Source organism: Esox lucius, chromosome 19 (genome assembly GCF_011004845.1).
Source record: "Esox lucius isolate fEsoLuc1 chromosome 19, fEsoLuc1.pri, whole genome shotgun sequence".
Taxonomy (NCBI): domain Eukaryota; kingdom Metazoa; phylum Chordata; class Actinopteri; order Esociformes; family Esocidae; genus Esox; species Esox lucius.
The window spans coordinates 3,109,546-3,130,639 of NC_047587.1; the positions used below are offsets into that span (position 1 = coordinate 3,109,546).

Below are 21,094 nucleotides of genomic sequence, written 5' to 3' on the forward strand. Positions count from 1 at the left end.
TGGCTAAAGCTAAAGAAGACCCTCTTTGCTTTAGAACGCTTTTCCTCAAACACCATGGAAACGCAATTGCCGTTCACAATCGAATAGAAGACCACAGGGTTTTTGCGTACCCACACGAAGCTTTACGGTAACACCAACTGGCTCCACTGCGCTCTCTACTGACTTTGAGGAGAAGCTATATTGTTCCTGGGAGAATCCACAGGTGTCGACACTGTAGACACCTGCTGAGGTAAATATCGGAGAGGTGAGTCCAATTCTATGGTAAGACCCTTACATATATGTTTATGCAGGGTCATACGATGAATGTTTTTTTAATGTTTCTGTGATAACGAACGAGTAGACTACTGTACTCATTGCTGTCATTTAAGTGCATAGCTGCACAGTAGATCTTGTTTCCTTAACTAGAGTACTGTACATTTGTTTCAGAAGTTACTAATTAACCACTATTCGAATAGAAACGCCCTGGTTTTGGATTAAAGAAACAAACGATATCATAAGTATGTATTTTATTTTAATTTCATACATATGAATAAGCAAAATAAGTCAGTTGCAAAGCCACCTCCACGCATAGCAAAGTTATGTTAAATATATGTGTCGTACTGTATCATCAAACATGTTCTCTATATCTTGTTGTGGTGCATATTAATATCTTTCAGCATTAAGTCAACATTAACTGAACAAACCACTAGCATATGGTGAATTGTAAATATATGAATAAAAACACTGAATAAGAATACTTTTTGTTATACGCTAACCTTATACATTTAGAAAAAATAATAGGTCCGGTCGGACAATAAAATGATACACAACGTAGTAAATTCCGAATGAAAACAAATACGGTTTCTTTATGCTGTATAGAACTAGTGTACTGGCTACACTACATCCTAAGCTTAATTATAAATGACGTTAAAAGATGCAGCTGTGAATAAAAACTATAGAACATGATGTTATGCTATGGGGGCGGTGAAGAGCCGTATGGGTATGTATATAGAGTGCAAAGGGCAGGACCCGGTTGTTGGATGATCATACGTCGCAATCTGTTAAAACAAAAAAAATGAAGCTCACTTGGGGATCATTAACTTCAATGGTCAGTTGAACACGCAGCCTTCCCCCCCCACCGAGGTCTATCACGTGTTTAACAAAGGGTGGGTGTTTTTTTGGTTTTTTTACTCAGTAAACTAGAATTCTGGTTAAAGATTCAGCAATTTAATTAAAGGCCTGTGCTTAAACATGAAACAAATGTTGATGAGCAGGCAGGTGCTACGGTATGGGGAGGGGTAACCGATTGTGTGACTGTTTTTGCTCCAGCTCCTATTCTAATTAATCTAATTAGAATGAGATACTAATCAGTGGGTTATCTTATAGAACAGGAAAGCTTTATTATTTTACCTAAAATAACTTCAGTTTTGACTTTGGGATTATACAATAAATAGGTCGTTTTTTAAACAAAAAGACTAAATCACTGCATCCTTGGTCATAATCCCCTAACACATTTCTTCTGATTCCTCTTTTACCCATATCTATCCACCACATCACAATTTAGGACAATCGCAATAGTTATGTCAATGCAAAACCATTGCAAATGCTTTATTTGCATGTCCCGGCCATGCTGCCTATTGGCCAAATACACACACACACACACACGTACACACACACACACACATGTACATATATTCATCATATGACACCATCCTGGTTTGTATTGTCAATATCCTGGTGTTTAGTGGAGGACAGTCCTGAGTTTCAAATTGTTTCAGTACATTGTTTGTTGGCTGTAACCCGCCTTGGGTTCCAGGAAGACACTGTTTACAATTTACGTTTTACTTCATTGGCCCATGAAGCCAAGGAAGCTCAGTCCAGCCCAGTTCTATTGTAATTGAGGTACTTTGAGTGGTATTTGATCCCAGGACTGGTGCTGTGCTGTGGTGGCAGCCTCAGTCTGTCCTATCAGTCTCTCCTTCTCCCTGGAGTGGGCAGCTGTTCAGAACTCTCCACATATTTTAATAGCGTTGGTTCTCCCGAAGTGTGCGCTTTCCGTGCACAAGTGTTCACTACTCACTACTCACTACATAGGTTGTTGTCTTGCATGTGCCAGTCACGTCCCTTTTAATTATTGGAAGAAACCAGCACAAACTTTGGGAATAGGAAGAGGTCATCTGGGGAGTCTTTTTAGGTTGACTTCCATCACAGAATCCCTTGGACTATTGACAGTTCCATAACACATGGAGCAGATGGTTGTGTCACTTTTACATGATGTAGGCTACACACAAATAGACACACATAGACACTCACAGTCTTGAATTGTGTTTGAAGTGAGGACTTTCTGAGAGTAATAATGGATTTACATTAAATAGTAATAGTAATGGTAATATACAGCAGATCACAACCCCTTACGCAGTGAAAGAGGAGACGTTTCCACGATTCTCTCGTCTTTTCACTTGACGAAAAAGTCAGTTATTGTCACCTATATTGATAGTTATTGTATCAAGTTCATTCACGAATGAAAGAAAAACAAACGTTGTTGTGCCATGAAATGAAATAGCCTTGGCAGTGTAAAGTTCATCTGCAGTCTCGTTAGCAATTGCTAAATTCTTATGATTATTCCAAGTAGGAAGTTAGTAGATACTAGTAGATACATGAAATTGTGAAATTTTGGCACAGATTTAGAAAATATGACTGATCATGCATATTTAAGGATCGTGATCATATGAAGCCATTCATTATTAAATAGTTGTTTGGCTCCTTTTTAAATCATAATGATAACAGAAATCACCAAATGGCCCTGATCAAAAGTTTACATACCCTTGAATGTTTGGCCTTGTTACAGACACACAAGGTGACACACACAGGTTAAAATGGCAATTAAAGGTGAATTTCCTTTCAAAATTGCTTTTTCAATTGCAATTAGTGTCTGTGTATAAATAATCAATGAGTTTATTGACTCTCATGTGGAGGCACTGAGCAGGCTAGATACTGAGCCATGGGGATCAGAAAATAACTGTCAATAGACCTGCGTAACAAGGTAATGGAACTTTATAAAGATGGAAAAGAATATAAAAAGACATCCAAAGCCAAAGTCAGTCAGTACTGTTAAATTATTTATTAAGAATTGGAAAATTCGGGGATCTCTTGATACCAAGCCAAGGTCAGGTAGAACAAGAAAGATTACAGCCTATTCCCAAAGGAGAGTTCAGGGTCAAGGGTAACGCCGAGTTTTCTTACAGTTTTTTGGAATACAACCATGCAGCCATCGAGGTTCACAGTGAGATATGCCAACAAAGCTCTTTGTTTCTTGGGTCCTAAAATGACCATTTCTGTTTTTCTTGAGTTTAAAAGCAAGAAGTTATCTGTCATCCACTTCCTAATATCTGAAACACATGCATCCAAAGTAGCTAATTTTGGGGCTTCTCCATGCTTAATTGAAATATATAACTGTGTCATCAGCATAACAATGTACATTTACATTGTGATTCCGGGTTACATCACCCAGAGGCAGCATATATAGTGAGAACAATAATGGGCCCAGAACCGAGCCTTGAGGAACACCAAAACATACCATTGATTTGTCAGAGGATATGCCATTCACACATACGAACTGATATATTTTAGATAAATAAGATTTAAACCAGGCTAGAACATGTCCACGTAGCCCAATATGGGTTTCCAGTCTCTTTAAGAGAAGGGAGTGATCAATAGTGTCAAAAGCAGCACTAAGATCAAGAAGCAACTGGACGGATGCGGAACCTTTGTCTGAGGCCATTAGAAGGTAATTTGTTACCTTCACGAGTGCAGTCTCAGTACTATGATGGGGTCTGAAACTGGACTGGAGCATTTCATAAATGTTATTTCTCTCCAGGAAGGCATTCAGTTGTTGGGAAACACATTTATCAAAGATTTTTGAGAGGAACTATAATTAGCCTATAATTGTTTAATATGTCTGGATCCCCATACTTTTTTTTTTAGAAGAGACTTAATTTCTGTGAGTTTGGTACACATCCGGAGGAAAGGGAGCAATTTATTATGTTCAGCATTGGCTGACCTAGCACAGGAAATAGCTCCTTAAGTAATTTTGTTGGAATCAGGTCTAGCTGACAGTTTGTGGGTTTATAACTCGTAGAAAATGTAGTGAATGTGTCGAGCGATACAGTATCAAAAAATTCAAGTGTCCCCATTGACACCTGGTCAGGGAGGTTCAGGACATTCTCAGGACACCTGCGATTTTGGGGACAATAACTATTTAAGGTGGACTCAGTTATTTGTTTTCTAATGGTGATGATCTTTTCATCAAAGTAGGTCATGTATTCATTACAGCTAAAGTGAAGACTCACTTCACTTGTTGAGCGTTGCTTTTTTGTTAACTTTGCAACTGTATGGAAGATAAATTTTTGGTTGTTTTTGTTCACCTCAATCAGGTTGGAGAAATAAGATGATCGAGCAGATGTGCTTTTCGGTATTGTAGTGTACTGTCTATCCAGGCTAGTCTTTCGCTCCAATTTTCTGGATGCTTGCTTAAGTGCTCTAGTATTGTCTGTGTACCAGGGAGCAAGTTTATTGTTGCGTATTTCTTTTGTTTTTAGTGGTGCAACTGTGTCTAATGTATTTCGCAGTGGTGAGTTTAGATCCTCAATTTGATCATTTACAGATTTATTTACTCTGTCGTTGATGAGCGAACTTGTAAGAATATCAAGGAATCTATTTGTAGTCCGCTAATTTATAGTACGGCTTTTGAAACTCATTGTTTGCGGAGCAAGTGGATTTCTTGTTTTAACGGTAAATGTAATAAGACAGTGATCCGATAATCCAGGATTTGGGGGGGAAATTATTAGATCTACAATATCTATTTCTCATGACAGGACTAAATCTAAGGTATGATTGTGGCAATGTGTTGGACCTGAGACATGTTGGATAAAACTCATTGAGTCAATTATGGTTTCAAAGCCTTTTTGAAGAAGATCATTGGAATTTTCCATATGAATATTGAAATCGCCAAAAATTAGAATACTATCTGCCATGACTACAAGGTTAGACAAGAATTCTGGAAACTCATTGAGGAACATTGTGTATGGCCCAGGGGCCCTGTAAATAGTAGCTATGTAAAACGATTCATCAGCCTGGTTAACTTTCATGAGTAAAACTTTAAAAGAATAAAAACCATGGATTTGTTTAAGAGTACATTTATATTTACTGTCATAAATATTAGCAACACCCCCTCCTTTTCGGGACGCACGAGGGATATGATCACTAGTATAGCCAGGAGGAGAGGCTTCATTTAGGGCAGTAAATTCATCATGCTTTAGCCATGTTTCACACAAGACAATAACATCTAGTTTTAGAAATTTGACTCTGAAGCTGAGGCTCTAACTTTCCTATCTTTACCTGAAGACGCTAGTTCTCCGTGTTGTAGCTACAACAATTACGGTGATAAGGCATAGTAATGATACTTAGCGTCATGTGTTCAGGGAAGGGTGAGTAGTTCCGTTAATTATGTCCAAATAGATTTGGGTAAAAAGTCAGCAGATATAAATATTGCGTTGGTAAACTCTTAAAGTAGAATTTAACTAATCGTTTATATCGAGTAAAATCAAAAACGTTTGGCAGGTAGCCAGGTAGGTAAGCGGCATACAGCACATCACCAATCACAATATGTGTGATGGTCCCTTCCTTAAGGGGCCATTCCGCTGCGTGTCTTCTGTGTTTCCTTGTCTTGTCCTTGTATGTGTAATGGTCCCTTCCTTAAGGGGCCATTCCGCTTCGTGTTTTCTGTGTTTCCTTGTCTTGTCCTTGTATGGTCTTTCCTGTTCTTGTTTCTGTTCAACGTTATATTCAGTTCACCTGTGTTTTAGCCCCCACCTGTTTCTGTTTTCCTCGTTTTCTCAGTGTATTTAGTTCAGCCCTTTTCTCCTTGTCCTTGTGGGTCATTGTGTGCTCCTGTGCTCCTGTGCTCCTGTGCTCCTGTGCTCCTGTGCTCCTGTGCTCCTGTGCTCCTGTGCTCCTGTGCTCCTGTGCTCCTGTGCTCCTGTGCTCCTGTGCTCCTGTGCTCCTGTGCTCCTGTGCTCCTGTGCTCCTGTGCTCCTGTGCTCCTGTGCGCCTGTGCGCCTGTGCTCCTGTGCTCCTGTGCTCCTGTGCGCCTGTGCGCCTGTGCGCCTGTGCCATTGGACTTTTTGTAGTGCCCGGCACTCCGTTACGTTATTCCTTCGTTTGTTTAATAAAAAGGGGACACCCTATGGACTTCTGCATTTGCCTCCGTCTCCATACCTAACAGCGTGACAATATGAACACAATATGAAAGAGGACTCACATGTTGTTCCATTGTGCTGACCTAAAAACCTAACATTAACTCGTAAACCAAACCCCTAACCTGAAAATTGCCTTTTTCCTTATGTAATCAGGTGCAGCCCTTAAATTAGAAGCTAACAATGTTATGGTTACCACAATTTACATATGGCTTCCAAATGGGACCTGTGGATGTGGAACGTACATTTGTGTTTCTCAAATGTTTGAGATGACGTTAAGGCTAGAGTTGTCAGATCTGGCCTGAGTCCCATGGAGAAGTGAGGGTTAGAGGGACAGATCATAGGTTGGCAGTTCCAGACCGACACACTTACTGGACACAGACGAGATGACTTAGTAATGCCCTGTGGTGTTGCACAAGGTACAATATCCATACAGTGCAGTTCAGATAACGTCCTGTATGTTTGACAAGGGAGGATCTTCCCGGCCATATTAGCTATTCTTCAAGTTATAGGAAGCAGGTCCTGCAAGATAACAGCAGTCTTTGTAAACACCCAAAGGAAAGAGACACAAAACATTATGACAGAAGGAGTAAAGCTAGAATGAGAACAGAAGGAGTAAAGCTAGAATGAGAACAGAAGGAGTAAAGCTAGAATGAGAACAGAAGGAGTAAAGCTTGAATGAGAATAAAAGGAGTAAAGCTTGAATGAGAATAAAAGGAGTAAAGCTAGAATGAGAACAGGTGCCTGGGTCATATGCCATTTTCTTTGACCAGAAAGATAATATATACGTTTTTAATAACTAGAAAGTTACTATGAAATGTTGTTTAATATCCAGGAAGTTAATATTAAATGTTTCCAATAACAAATGTTAATATTAAATGTTCTTTAAGTTCATGTGTTTTTTGCTGTGTTGGATAGTGATTAACATCCCCCGGCAGTAATGTCCAGCTGGCTGACCGACGGGGAGGTTTTGACGGGTGAAGGAAGCGGGATCGCGTCCCCGTGCAGCCCCAGACTGATGGTGTTCCCGGTCCCAGTTAGCTGTGGCAGTCCCCGGTCTGGGCCGGGGGGCAGAGGGGTCGGGGGTCACAGCCTTGTCGGGTCACCCAGCTCCAGGGAGTCAGCACTGGGTCAGCCAGAGTTCATGGGTAACATGGGGAAGGCCAGGGAGCTGTTTGTTCTGTGTGACAAAGAGGGAAAGGGCTTCATCACCAAGAGAGACATGCAGGTCGGTTCGGACTCAGAAGGTTTTATGGTCCTAAATGTGCAATGAGAGGATACACAAGGTCATTTGAAAAGTACAAAATACATTATGGCATCTTTCCTCTATTAGAGATTACAGGGAGAGTTACCACTGTCCCCAGAACAGTTGGAGTCAGTGTTTGAGAGTCTGGACAGAGACAACAATGGTTTCCTGACACCTGTCGAGTTTAACATGGGCCTTATGGGTAAGTACCAGACATTTGTATATGTAAATGTACTGTAGGTTTCTGCAGTCTTAACCCTATAGCCTTGGTCCCTGTTTGTCTGACTGTCTATCATCTGTCTGACTGTATACTACACTTCGAAAGACACCTTTCCTCTAGTCCCTGTCTGTCTCCCTGTCTGTCTCCCTGTCTGTCTCCCTGACTGTCTGTCTGACTGTCTGTCTGTCTGTCTCCCTGACGGTCTGTCTGTCTGTCTTCCTGACTGTCTGTCTGTCTCCCTGACTGTCTGTCTGTCTCCCTGACTCTGTCTCCCTGTCTCCCTGTCTGTCTCCCTGACTGTTTTTCCTGACTGTCTGTCTGTCTGTCTCCCTGACTGTCTTACTGTGATAGCTGGGGGCTTGATGTGGGTGGAGGAGGACACAGAGGAGAGTCAGGAAGAGACAGAAACAGAGGAGAAGCAGGTGGATCCAGGAGAATTAAGGTTCATTCAGATACTGACGGACCTGGGTGCTGGAAAACTCTTCACAGAGTAAGTGGCTACATTACACACCATGACGAGGCATTCTGAAGGGAGTGCCACCCATTGTACCTCACTGTGAGTGATGTTGTGCTGTGTGTGTGTGTTTTCTTTCCAGTCAATGGGAGCTGTGTAATTTGTGGTGTGAGCTCCATAGGGACAGACCAGAGCTGCTCTCCCTTCTGGAGGACGTCCTGGTCCAAGCTCTGTACCAACTACAAGACTCAATGAGAGAGAGAGACAGTCTGGAACAAGCCCTACGCAGGTAATAACATCTAGACAGTCTGGAACAAGCCCTACACAGGTAATAACATCTAGACATTCTGGAACAAGCCCTACACAGGTAATAACATCTAGACAGTCTGGAACAAGCCCTACGCAGGTAATAACATCTAGACAGTCTGGAACAAGCCCTACACATGTAATAACATCTAGACAGTCTGGAACAAGCCCTCTAGACAGTCTGGAACAAGCCCTACACATGTAATAACATCTAGACAGTCTGGAACAAGCCCTCTAGACAGTCTGGAACAAGCCCTACACAGGTAATAACATCTAGACAGTCTGGAACAAGCCCTACACAGGTAATAACATCTAGACATTCTGGAACAAGCCCTACACAGGTAATAACATCTAGACAGTCTGGAACAAGCCCTACGCAGGTAATAACATCTAGACAGTCTGGAACAAGCCCTACACATGTAATAACATCTAGACAGTCTGGAACAAGCCCTCTAGACAGTCTGGAACAAGCCCTACACATGTAATAACATCTAGACAGTCTGGAACAAGCCCTCTAGACAGTCTGGAACAAGCCCTACACAGGTAATAACATCTAGACAGTCTGGAACAAGCCCTACACAGGTAATAACATCTAGACAGTCTGGAACAAGCCCTACACAGGTAATAACATCTAGACATTCTGGAACAAGCTTTACGCAGGTAATAACATCTAGACAGTTTGGAACAAGCCCTACACAGGTAATAACATCTAGTCATTCGGGAACAAGCCCTACACAGGTTATAACATCTAGACATTCTGGAACTAGCCCTACACAGGTAATAACATCTAGACATTCTGGAACAAGCCCTACGCAGGTAATAACATCTAGACATTCTGGAACAAGCCCTACACATGGTAATAACATCTAGACATTCTGGAACAAGCCCTACACAGGTAATAACATCTAGACAGTCTGGAACAAGCCCTACACAGGTAATAACATCTAGACATTCTGGAACATGCCCTACCCAGGTAATAACATCTAGACAGTCTGGAACAAGCCCTACACAGGTAATAACATCTAGACATTCTGGAACAAGCCCTAAACAGGTAATAACATCTAGACAGTCTGGAACAAGCTTTACGCAGGTAATAACATCTAGACAGTTTGGAATAAGCCCTACACAGGTAATAACATCTAGATAGTCGGGAACAAGATTTACTCAGGTAATAAGATCTAGACAGTCTGGAACAAGCTCTACACAAATTCTTGTCATAGTGTGAGTTGCTCTCTGTCTGACTGTCTGGCTAGGTGACTGACTGACTGATTTAATTACTTTTTTACTCATTTTAATGTGTTGCTGTGTACCAGACGAGAGAGTGACCATGACAGCATAGTTCAGTCTATCTACGAGGAGATGGAGAGTCGGGTCAGAGAGGAGAAAGAAAAACGACTCGCTCAGGTATGATGATGAGGATGAATGTGTTGATGGTGAAGTTGATGAGGAGGGTGAAGAAGATGGCCGTGATTAAAGATGAATGTGGTGGTGATGATGATGATGATGAGTATAGTACAAGACAGTAATGATTATTATTTAATGTTAAAGGACAGCATAAAACAATGAATGATCATTATTGTTATACTTCATGTTAAAAGACAGTATGAGTGTAAAGATAATTATTTTTATACTTCATGTTAAAGGACAGTATAAGACAGTTGGACAGAATGCAACAGATTGCTGAGGAACTAAAGATGAAGGAACAGGAATTAGAGACCTCCCTGTCCAATCAGAAAGAGGTAATTATGTGATTATGTTTGAACAGTATCAAGATGCTCAAAGCTCTTTGAGGAAGGGAAACTCCCCTCACCTTCCACTAATATGTAGAGATAATGTCTACATTATCATTTTATTTATGTAGCAAAATTGTTATCCAGACTGACTTATAGTTATCAGTAATATAGTGTGGATCCAACCTCAGTCCTGAATCAACCCTCAGCCCCCAAGCCCTCATGGAGATCAGAGCACTAAGTAGGTTTTAGCAATACACCCCCAATTCAAATCCTGTCTGACATTCAGGTGCAGACAGGTTGGAAACAGACTAGGTCACAAATATTCTCTCTCTTTGTTCCATGATGATACACTCACCTAAAGGATTATTAGGAACACCTGTTCAATTTCTCCTTAATGCAATTATCTAATCAACCAATCGCATGGCAGTTGCTTCAATGCATTTAGGGGTGTGGTCCTGGTCAAGACAATCTCCTGAACTCCAAATTGAATGTCAGAATGGGAAAGAAAGGTGATTTAAGCAATTTTGAGCGTGGCATGGTTGTTGGTGCCAGACAGGCCGGTCTGAGTATTTCACAATTTCTAGGGTTTACAAAGAATGGTGTGAAAAGGGAAAAACATCCAGTATGCGGCAGTCCTGTGGGCGAAAATGACTTCTTGATGCTAGAGGTCAGAGGAGAATGGGCCGACTGATTCAAGCTGATAGAAGAGCAACTTGTCATGTCATGTCATCTTCTTCCGCTTATCCGGGGCCGGGTCGCGGGGGCAGCAGTCTAAGCAGGGATGCCCAGACTTCCCTCTCCCCAGACACTTCCTCTAGCTCTTCCGGGGGGACACCGAGGCGTTCCCAGGCCAGCAAAGCATTTGTGAAGCCACAACATGCACAACCTTGAGGCGGATGGGCTACAACAGGAGAAGACCCCACCAGGTACCACTCATCTCCACTACAAATAGGAAAAAGAGGCTACAATTTGCACAAGCTCACCAAAATTGGACAGTTGAAGACTGGAAGAATGTTGCCTGGTCTGATGAGTCTCGATTTCTGTTGAGACATTCAGATGGTAGAGTCTTTGGCGTAAACAGAATGAGAACATGGATCCATCATGCCTTGTTACCACTGTGCAGGCTTGTGGTGGTGGTGTAATGGTGTGGGGGATGTTTTCTTGGCACACTTTAGGCTCCTTAGTGCCAATTGGGCATTGTTTAAATGCCATGGCCTACCTGAGCATTGTTTCTGACCATGTCCATGCCATTATGACCACCATGTACCCATCCTCTGATGGCTACTTCCAGCAGGATAATGCACCATGTCACAAAGCTTGAATCATTTCAAATTGGTTTCTTGAACATGACAATGAGTTCACTGTACTGAAATGGCCCCCACAGACACCAGATCTCAACCCAATAGAGCATCTTTGGGATGTGGTGGAACGGGAGCTTCGTGCCCTGGATGTGCATCCCACATATCTCCATCAACTGCAAGATGCTATCCTATCAATAAGGGCCAACATTTCTAAAGAATGCTTTCAGCACCTTGTTGAATCAATGCCACGTAGAATTAAGGCAGTTCTGAAAGCGAAAGGGGGTCAAACACAGTATTAGTATGGTGTTCCTAATAATCCTTTAGGTGAGTGTATAGTAAAAGCTTTGTGTTCATATTGTCATATTGTTTTCATTGTTTAGGCCCTTTAGCTGTGCTCATTGCATGTTCGCAATCAGAGAGATGACCTCTTTCAAGTTGGAGAAAATGTAGAAAGCTTTTTCAATTCTTTTAAATACTCCTGATTTATTATGTGCCTGGAGGCACTAGTCAGTAATGTGTCTGGGGGCACTGGTCAATTATGTGTCTGGGGGCACTGGTCAATTATGTGTCTGGGGGCACTGGTCAGTAATGTGTCTGGGGGCACTGGTCAGTAATGTGTCTGGGGGCACTGGTCAGTAATGTGTCTGGGGGCACTGGTCAGTAATGTGTCTGGGGGCACTGGTCAGTAATGTGTCTGGGGGCACTGGTCGGTAATGTGTCTGGGGGCACTGGTCAGTAATGTGTCTGGGGGCACTGGTCAGTAATGTGTCTGGGGGCACTGGTCAGTAATGTGTCTGGGGGCACTGGTCGGTAAAGACCCTGGGGGCACTGGTTGGTAATGTCCCTGGGGGCACTGGTCAGTAATGTCCCTGGGGGCACTGGTCAGTAATGTGTCTGGGGGCACTGGTCGGTAATGTCCCTGGGGGCACTGGTCGGTAATATCCCTTGGGGCACTGGTCGGTAATGTCCCTGGGGGCACTGGTCGGTAATGTCCCTGGGGGCACTGGTCGGTAATGTCCCTGGGGGCACTGGTCGGTAATGTGTCTGGGGGCACTGGTCGGTAATGTGTCTGGGGGCACTTCCTGGGAACACCAACAGCTTTGTACAACAGAACAAGGCCCTGTTGTGTTTAGGACTTTTCTTTTTTTTAAAGTCAAATAGAATAATGATGGCTGGCTTCGGTGGGTCCTCGGTGGGTCCTCGATGGGTCCTTGGTGGGTGTGGAGAGGTTGCCAGAGGTAAAATAAGGGGACTGATGGGAGATCGCAGAAAGAAGGGTGTCTGTTGGTTTTATGAATCCAGTGTTGGATGTCCAGCTTTGGTGATTATCCTTCTAAGTCATTACCAGACACTGTTATCCAGAGCAACTACATTAAGGAGGGCTTCCGTTGTCGTAGTTTGTCGTATCCCTCTTTCTCTCTCTCAAGCCGGCTGGAGGCCAGGATTCATCCAATGTGAAAATTCAATCTAGTCTATAATCTCGTTTCAGCTTCATTCTCTCATCCTCTCTCACCCGTTTCTTGCTCAATTTGTTTCTCCTCCTCCTTTTTCCTCCCTTCTCAGCTGGAGGAGAGGATCCAGACACTGGACAGTGAGCAGACAGATATTAGGACACAGAATCAGCAGCTCCACAGTCATAACATGCAGCTTCAGGAAGAGCTGGAGACCAGCAGGGAGGATCTACAGACCGCCCTGGACCAGTTAGATCTCCTACAATCAAACCTTGCAGAGCAGGAGAGGATGAGAGACAGGTAGAAGACAAAGAATAGGGGGTATCTAGGGAGGAGACAGAGGAAATGGAGCGCTGGGGAGAGGAGGGAATGAGGAGACATTTAGTTCAGTTGGTTTATTATCCAGGACAGTTTACAGTGGCACGTGGCACCAGGACACCCTAGGCCGCAGGTCGATGATCGACTTTGTTGTCGTCTCATCTGACCTGCGGTCGTATGTCTTGGACACTCGGGTGAAGAGAGGGGCGGAGCTGTCAACTGATCACCACCTGGTGGTGAGTTGGATCCGATGGCGGGGGAGGAAGCTGGACAGACTCGGCAGGCCCAAGCGTACTGTAAGGGTCTGCTGGGAACGTCTGGCCGAGTCTCCTGTCAGAGAGATCTTTAACTCCCACCTCCGGCAGAGCTTCGACTGGATCCCGAGGGAGGCTGGAGATATTGAGTCCGAGTGGACCATGTTCTCCACCGCCATTGTCGAAGCGGCCGCTCGGAGCTGTGGCCGTAAGGTCTCCGGTGCCTGTCGAGGCGGCAATCCCCGAACCCGGTGGTGGACACCGGAAGTAAGGGATGCTGTCAAGCTGAAGAAGGAGTCCTATCAGGCCTGGTTGGCTTGTGGGACTCCAGAGGCAGCTGACGGGTACCGACAGGCCAAGTGGACTGCAGCCCGGGTGGTTGTGGAGGCAAAAACTCGGGCCTGGGAGGAGTTCGGTGAGGCCATGGAGAAGGACTATCGGCTGGCCTCGAAGAGATTCTGGCAAACCATCCGGCGCCTCAGGAGAGGGAAACAGTGCCCTACCAACGCTGTTTACAGTAGAGGTGGGCAGCTGTTGACCTCAACTGAGGATGTCGTCGGGCGGTGGAAGGAGTACTTTGAGGATCTCCTCAATCCTGCTGTCACTTCTTCCATTGAGGAAGCAGAGGATGAGGGCTCAGAGGTGGACTTGTCCATCACCCGGGCTGAAGTCACTGAGGTGGTCAAGAAACTGGATGAGATCCGCCCTGAGTACCTCAAGTCTCTGGATGTTGTGGGGCTGTCTTGGTTGACACGCCTGTGCAACATCGCGTGGCGGTCGGGGACAGTGCCTCTGGGATGGCAGACAGGGGTGGTGGTCCCTCTTTTTAAGAAGGGGGACCGGAGGGTGTGTTCCAACTATAGGGGGATCACACTTCTCAGCCTCCCCGGGAAAGTCTATGCCAGGGTTCTGGAGAGGAGAATACGGCCGATAGTAGAACCTCGGATTCAGGAGGAACAGTGTGGTTTCCGTCCGGGCCGTGGAACACTGGACCAGCTCTATACCCTCTACGGGGTGTTGGAGGGTTCATGGGAGTTTGCCCAACCAATCCACATGTGTTTTGTGGATTTGGAGAAGGCATTCGACTGTGTCCCTCGCGGTATTATGTGGAGGGTGCATTGGGAATATGGGGTCCTGGGTCCTTTGCTAAGGGCTGTCAGGTCCCTGTACAACCGAAGCAGGAGCTTGGTCCGCATTGCCGGCAGTAAGTCAGACTTGTTCCCAGTGCATGTTGGACTCCGGCAGGGCTGCCCTTTGTCACCGGTTCTGTTCGTAATTTTTATGGACAGAATTTCTAGGCGCAATCGAGAGGGGTCAGCTGAGGTGGCTTGGGCATCTTTTTCGGATGCCTCCGGAACGCCTTCCTGGGAAGGTGTTCCGGTCCCGTCCCACCGGGAGGAGACCCCGGGGAAGACCTAGGACACGCTGGAGGGACTATGTCTCCCGGCTGGCCTGGGAACGCCTCGGTGTCCCCCCGGAAGAGCTAGAGGAAGTGTCTGGGGAGAGTGAAGTCTGGGCATCCCTGCTTAGACTGCTGCCCCCGCGACCCGGCCCCGGATAAGCGGAAGAAGATGGTATGGTATGGTTTACAGTGGTGAGGTTCAAACAGGTTCAAACAGGTTCTGTCAACTGAACTTTGCAGGAGCTACTCATTTTTAGACATAATTTCAGACATGCCATATTCTCAGTGATTAAAGACGTGTGTTATTGACACGGCATGCTTGAAATTGAATTAGAAGTTGTGCGTGATCCATGCCGAAATCAGATCCATGCCGAAATCAGATCCATGCCGAAATCAGATCCTTGCCGAAATCAGATCCATGCCCGAAATCAGATCCATGCAGGAACTCCTCCACTCCTAACTCCCTGTTAGCTCCTCCACACTCCCTGTTAGCTCCTCCTAACTCCCTGTTAGCTCCTCCACTCCTAACTCCCTGTTAGCTCCTCCTAACTCCCTGTTAGCTCCTCCACACTCCCTGTTAGCTCCTCCACTCCTAACTCCCTGTTAGCTCCTCCTAACTCCCTGTTAGCTCCTCCTAACTCCCTGTTAGCTCCTCCTAACTCCCTGTTAGCTACCTACAATGTAATTATGTTTTCCGGATTAAATGTAGAATCTCCATCTATAATGAAATTGTATTTTTCTGTCAATGTATTGGAAGTAGATCAATAACCTGGGTTTGTTAACAAGGAAACTCCAAAAGTGAAATGTGACGGATGAATGAACAGACACATGGGCTTGAAACCCACCGTGTTCATCAGTGGCTTCACTCAGTCCTGATGCATCCAAATAAGGAGAGTAACTTTGAAAAACAGAACTGATGCTCAAGCATTTTTGGACAGTTTCAAATGTACATGGGAAGTGGCCCAGGTATAATAACATGTACACTGTCTGGAATAAGTTTTACTCAGGTAATAACATCTAGACAGTCTGGAACAAGTTTTACTTGTGTAATAACATCTAGACAGTCTGGAACAAGTTTTACTTATGTAATAACATCTAGACAGTCTGGAACAAGTTTTACTTATGTAATAACATCTAGACAGTCTGGAACAAACCCTACACAGGTAATAACATCTAGACAGGCCTGGAACAAGCTTTACACAGGTAATAACATTTAAACAGTCTGGAACAAGCCCTACACAGGAAATAACATCTAGACAGTCTGGAACAAGCCCTACACAGGTAATAACATCTAGACAGTCTGGAACAAGCTTTACACAGGTAATAACATCTAGACAGTCTGGAACAAGCCCTACACAGGTAATAACATCTAGACATTCTGGAACAAGCCCTAAACAGGTAATAACATCTAGACATTCTGGAACAAGCCCTACACAGGTAATAACATCTAGACAGTCTGGAACAAGCCCTACACATGTAATAACATCTAGACATTCTGGAACAAGCCCTACACAGGTAATAACATCTAGACATTCTGGAACAAGCCCTACACAGGTAATAACATCTAGACAGTCTGGAACAAGCCCTACACAGGTAATAACATCTAGACAGTCTGGAACAAGCCCTACGCAGGTAATAACATCTAGACAGTCTGGAACAAGCCCTACGCAGGTAATAACATCTAGACATTCTGGAACAAGCTTTACTCAGGTAATAACATCTAGACAGTCTGGAACAAGCTTTACACAGGTAATAACATCTAGACAGTCTGGAACAAGCTTTACACAGGTAATAACATCTAGACAGTCTGGAATAAGCTTTACCCAGGTCTTTCTTTTCTTTATGTACTTAGGTTTACAGTCCATTTGTCTGTTTATTATTTAATAATTTGTTCATTACATTTTTATTGACTGATTTATTCATGGAGTGGGTTCTCTCAGGTTATTTTCATTGTTAACTGGTATAGATGCTCTTTGTGCTAGGTAAATACCAACAAACTTAATAACTGACTGACCTAATTACTGACTGGCTTAATAACTGACTGACTTAATAACTGACTGACTTAATAACTGACTGACCTAATTACTGACTGGCTTAATAACTGACTGACTTAATAACTGACTGGCTTAATAACTGACTGACTTAATACCTGACTGGCTTAATAACTGACTGGCTTAATAACTGACTGACTTAATAACTGACTGGCTTAATAACTGACTGACTTAATACCTGACTGGCTTAATAACTGACTGGCTAACAGCGTGATGGTCTTTGTTTTTGTATTTATTTTAATGTGCTGTTGTGTTTCAGACGAGAGAGTGACCATGACAAGGTAGTTCAGTCTATCTACGAGGAGATGGAGAGTCGGGTCAGAGAGGAGAAGCGACTCACTCAGGTATAATGATGAAGAAGAATGTGTTGATGGTGAAGATGATGAGGAGGGTGAAGAAGATGAGGATGATTAAAGATGAATGTGGTGGTGATGGTGATGATGATGAGTATAGTACAAGACAATAATTATCATTATTATTTAATGTTGAAGGACAGTGTAAAACAGTAATGATAATGATTATTTAATGTTGAAGGACAGTGTAAAACAGTAATGATAATGATTATTTAATGTTGAAGGACAGTGTAAAACAGTAATGATAATGATTATTTAATGTTGAAGGACAGTGTAAAACAGTAATGATAATGATTATTTAATGTTGAAGGACAGTGTAAAACAGTAATGATAATGATTATTTAATGTTGAAGGACAGTGTAAAACAGTAATGATAATGATTATTTAATGTTAAAGGACAGTGTAAAACAGTAATGATAATGATTAGTATACTTCATGTTAAAGGACAGTATGAGTGCAAAGATAATTATTGTTATATTTCATGTTAAAGGTCAATATAAGACAGTTGGACAGAATGCAACAGATTGCTGAGGAACTGAAGAAGAAGGAACAGGAATTAGAGACCTCCCTGTCCAATCAGAAAGAGGTAATTATGTGATTATGTTTAAACAGTATCAAGATGCTCAAAGCTCTTTACCTTCTTACCCTCCACTAATGTGTATGGGCTGATGAACCAGTACACTCCTAATCAATCAGATATGACTTGGAGAACCAAAGTGATATATGCAAATTAGGATTGAGTTGGTTAGTAGGGCATGATGGGAATGAGGTCAGGTTTGAAATTTAGCCCGGTTTAACTCAGCCTTGTTACAGTATGTGGATTCAACCTCTGTCCTAAATCAATCTCTGGCACCAGGCCCTTCTGTAGACCAGAGGAGAGAGTTGTTACCAATATACACCCAATTCCACCTAGTACATTGGAGGTGAAGATGGAACTAGCACCATTTTGCTAACAGCTAACCAGTCCTCTCAGACATTCCAGTGGAGAGGAGTGGAAAACAGATTCAGGATTCAGAATAACTAATCTCTCCCTCTCTCTCGCTCCCCCCCCCCCTCTCTCTCTCTCTCTCTCTCTCTCTCTCTCTCCAAGTATCTCATTTGTGACCAAGACATAATGATACACAAAATAACACATTCAAAGATAGAAAAATAAAATTAGAAATGTTTTCGCAATCTTCAGGAATGGTATATTACACAGATGTCGTTCCAGTCCATCCTCAATCATACTCATTCTCTCATCCTCTCTCAACCCTCTCGCAACCGCCTCTCCCTCAATTTCTTTCTCCACCTTTCTCCTCCCTTCTCAGCTGGAGGAGAGGATCCAGACACTGGACAGCGAGCAGACAGATATTAGGACACAGAATCAGCAGCTCCACAGTCATAACATGCAGCTTCAGGAAGAGCTGGAGACCAGCAGGGAGGATCTACAGACCGCCCTGGACCAGTTAGATCTCCTACAATCAAACATTAGAGAGCAGGAGAGGATGAGAGACAGGTAGAAGATTGAGTAGAGGAGACATGGGCTGGGGGAGGAGACAGGAGGTGGACTGGGAGGTGGGTGAGGGAGGATTAAGAGAGAGGTAGGGAGGACACGGAGTGGGGGGGGGGCAGAGGAGAGAATGAGGCAAAAGACATGCATTGTGAAATTAATATCTTGTGTTGTTGACACTTCAGACCTCCAACTTCTCCATTATATGCTTGTGTCTCTCACTGCAGGACTGTACTGAAGGTCTCCAAGAACATACAGAAAGAAAAGGACAGTCTGCAGAGACAGCTGGAGTTATTAAGGTCTGCCTGTCTGCCTGCATTTCTGTCTGTCTGCCTGTCTCTGTCTGCCTGTCTCTGTCCGTCTGCCTGCCTTTCTGTCCGTCTGCCTGCCTTTCTGTCCGTCTGCCTGTTTCTGTCCGTCTGCCTGTCTCTGTCTGTCTGTCTGCCTGTCTTTGTGTCTGTTGATGATTTGTTTGTCTCCTCAGGGATATGAACAAACGTCTACGGGATGAAAAAGATGCCCACCAGTCCCCAAAGAGGGTTGGTTTAAATCCCCTGGGTCACGGACACCCTCTCCTCCTCTCTCCTCTCCTTCCTCCCGTCCTCCCTCAGTCCATCCTCCCAACACACCATCACCACTCCCACTGCCTTTGCACCAGTCATGACAGTTCCCTGTGGACACACCCCTTTAACCATCCTCATGTAAATCCATGCTAATTCTCCCTGGACACACCCCTTCAACCATCCTCATGTAGATCCATGCTAATTCTCCCTGGACACACCCCTTTAACCATCCTCATGTAAATCCATGCTAATTCTCCCTGGACACACCCCTTTAACCATCCTCATGTAAATCCATGCTAATTCTCCCTGGACACACCCCTTCAACCATCCTCATGTAGATCCATGCTAGTTCTCCCAGGACACACCCCTTCAACCATCCTTATGTAAATCCATGTTAATTCTCTCTGGACACACCCCTTTAACCATCCTCATGTAAATCCATGTTAATTCTCCCAGGACACACCCCTTCAACCATCCTTATGTAAATCCATGTTAATTCTCCCTGGACACACCCCTTCAACCATCCTTATGTAAATCCATGTTAATTCTCCCTGGACACACCCTTAGCTGTGCCGCACGTTTGTGTAGAAAACTAACATACTACACTGGCTATGGGTGAATTTATTTTAAGAAACTCGTCCTGGGATAAGAAGCATTCCCTCTTCGAACTACATGGCTTATTGACAGTATTGTACACATTAGGCCTGTCCTGTGACCTGTAGAGGCCAGCTGTAGGTCTAGTCTCACCACAGAGGCTTTTGTGGTGTGGTGTGGTTGTTGTTCCATAGACAGGCTGCTAAGGAAGTGGAATAGGACCACTGATGGGTCACTTTGTGATTTTGCTTTTTTTTATGTAAGGAAAACTTTTTTTCAGAGGGCTATAAAGCATCACTCTGCGAGAAAGTAGTTTATGTTGAGGATTTCTGAACAATGTAAAATAGTACTATGAACCATTGTAATCTCGCCGTGTAATTTTATTTAGCAACCCGAGCAATAATGTGATCTCTTTGTAATGCACACCTTTAAAGAATTTGCAATTAAATCAAACTAACAGATTGTAATCAGGTTTATGGTGGTTTTAACACTTGGCACAATGCTTTTGCTCCTGTAAATAATCAAAATAATACATTTCTGCATAAGCTAGTCATCTGTTTGTAAACCTCTTTGTGTGTGGATGTATTCAAAATGTATTTACCAAACAAATGTTGTTGATCATCATCTGGTGCTAAATAAACACTGTCGTATATGAGACAATGCATGTGGTGTCCGTCTCTTTATCTTCCTGATTTGACTGCCGTTATAGAGCACTAATGTCAGAATACTCCAACATACTATGACGATACAAGGACAATACTATGACGATACTATGGCTATACTATGATGATACAATGACTATACTATGACTATATTATGCCTATACTATGACTATACTAGGACGATACTATGATGATACTAGGACATGCCAAGACGATACTATGATGATACTAGGACATGCCAGAACATACTATGAAGATACTTGGACATGTTAGAACATACTAGGACAATACATTGATGATACTAGGATGATACTATGACGATACCATGTCGATACTATGACTATACCATGACGATACTATGACTATACCATGACGATACTATGACTATACCATGACGATACCATGACGATACTATGACTATACCATGACGATACTATGACTATTCCATTACGATACTATGAATA

At 43.5% G+C, this 21,094-nt stretch overlaps 1 protein-coding gene across 8 annotated transcripts; it reads left to right on the forward strand.

Annotated features, from left to right (window-relative positions):
• Nucleotides 1-4: 4 nt before the first annotated feature.
• On the forward strand, nt 5-20,620 carry cracr2b (calcium release activated channel regulator 2B). 8 transcript variants are annotated; one of them, XM_034288422.1, is made up of 14 exons: nt 5-244; nt 7,152-7,461; nt 7,567-7,681; nt 8,051-8,189; nt 8,296-8,442; nt 9,773-9,863; nt 10,103-10,198; nt 13,057-13,244; nt 17,229-17,313; nt 17,813-17,908; nt 18,630-18,817; nt 19,039-19,110; nt 19,296-19,516; nt 19,566-20,620. In XM_034288422.1, the coding sequence occupies exons 2-14, from the start codon at nt 7,174-7,176 to the stop codon at nt 19,574-19,576; spliced, it is 1,737 nt and encodes a 578-aa protein (XP_034144313.1). In that variant the 5' UTR covers nt 5-244; nt 7,152-7,173; the 3' UTR covers nt 19,577-20,620. The 8 variants fall into 8 exon arrangements, with proteins under 8 accessions (XP_034144313.1, XP_034144314.1, XP_034144319.1 ...); XM_034288423.1 differs by having other exon boundaries at nt 5-261; nt 19,296-20,620; XM_034288428.1 differs by having other exon boundaries at nt 7,172-7,461; nt 19,296-20,620.
• The last annotated feature ends 474 nt before the right edge of the window (nt 20,621-21,094 follow it).

What these genes read in the sequence shown, in the direction of transcription:
- cracr2b (XM_034288423.1), top strand. Translation starts at nt 7,174, where the DNA reads ATGTCCAGCTGGCTGACCGACGGGGAGGTTTTGACGGGTGAAGGAAGC. An exon ending in GTTTAACATGGGCCTTATGG is followed by an intron (nt 7,682 to 8,050) that starts GTAAGTACCAGA and finishes TTACTGTGATAG; the next exon opens with CTGGGGGCTTGATGTGGGTG. An exon ending in CCCTGTCCAATCAGAAAGAG is followed by an intron (nt 17,909 to 18,629) that starts GTAATTATGTGA and finishes CTCCCTTCTCAG; the next exon opens with CTGGAGGAGAGGATCCAGAC.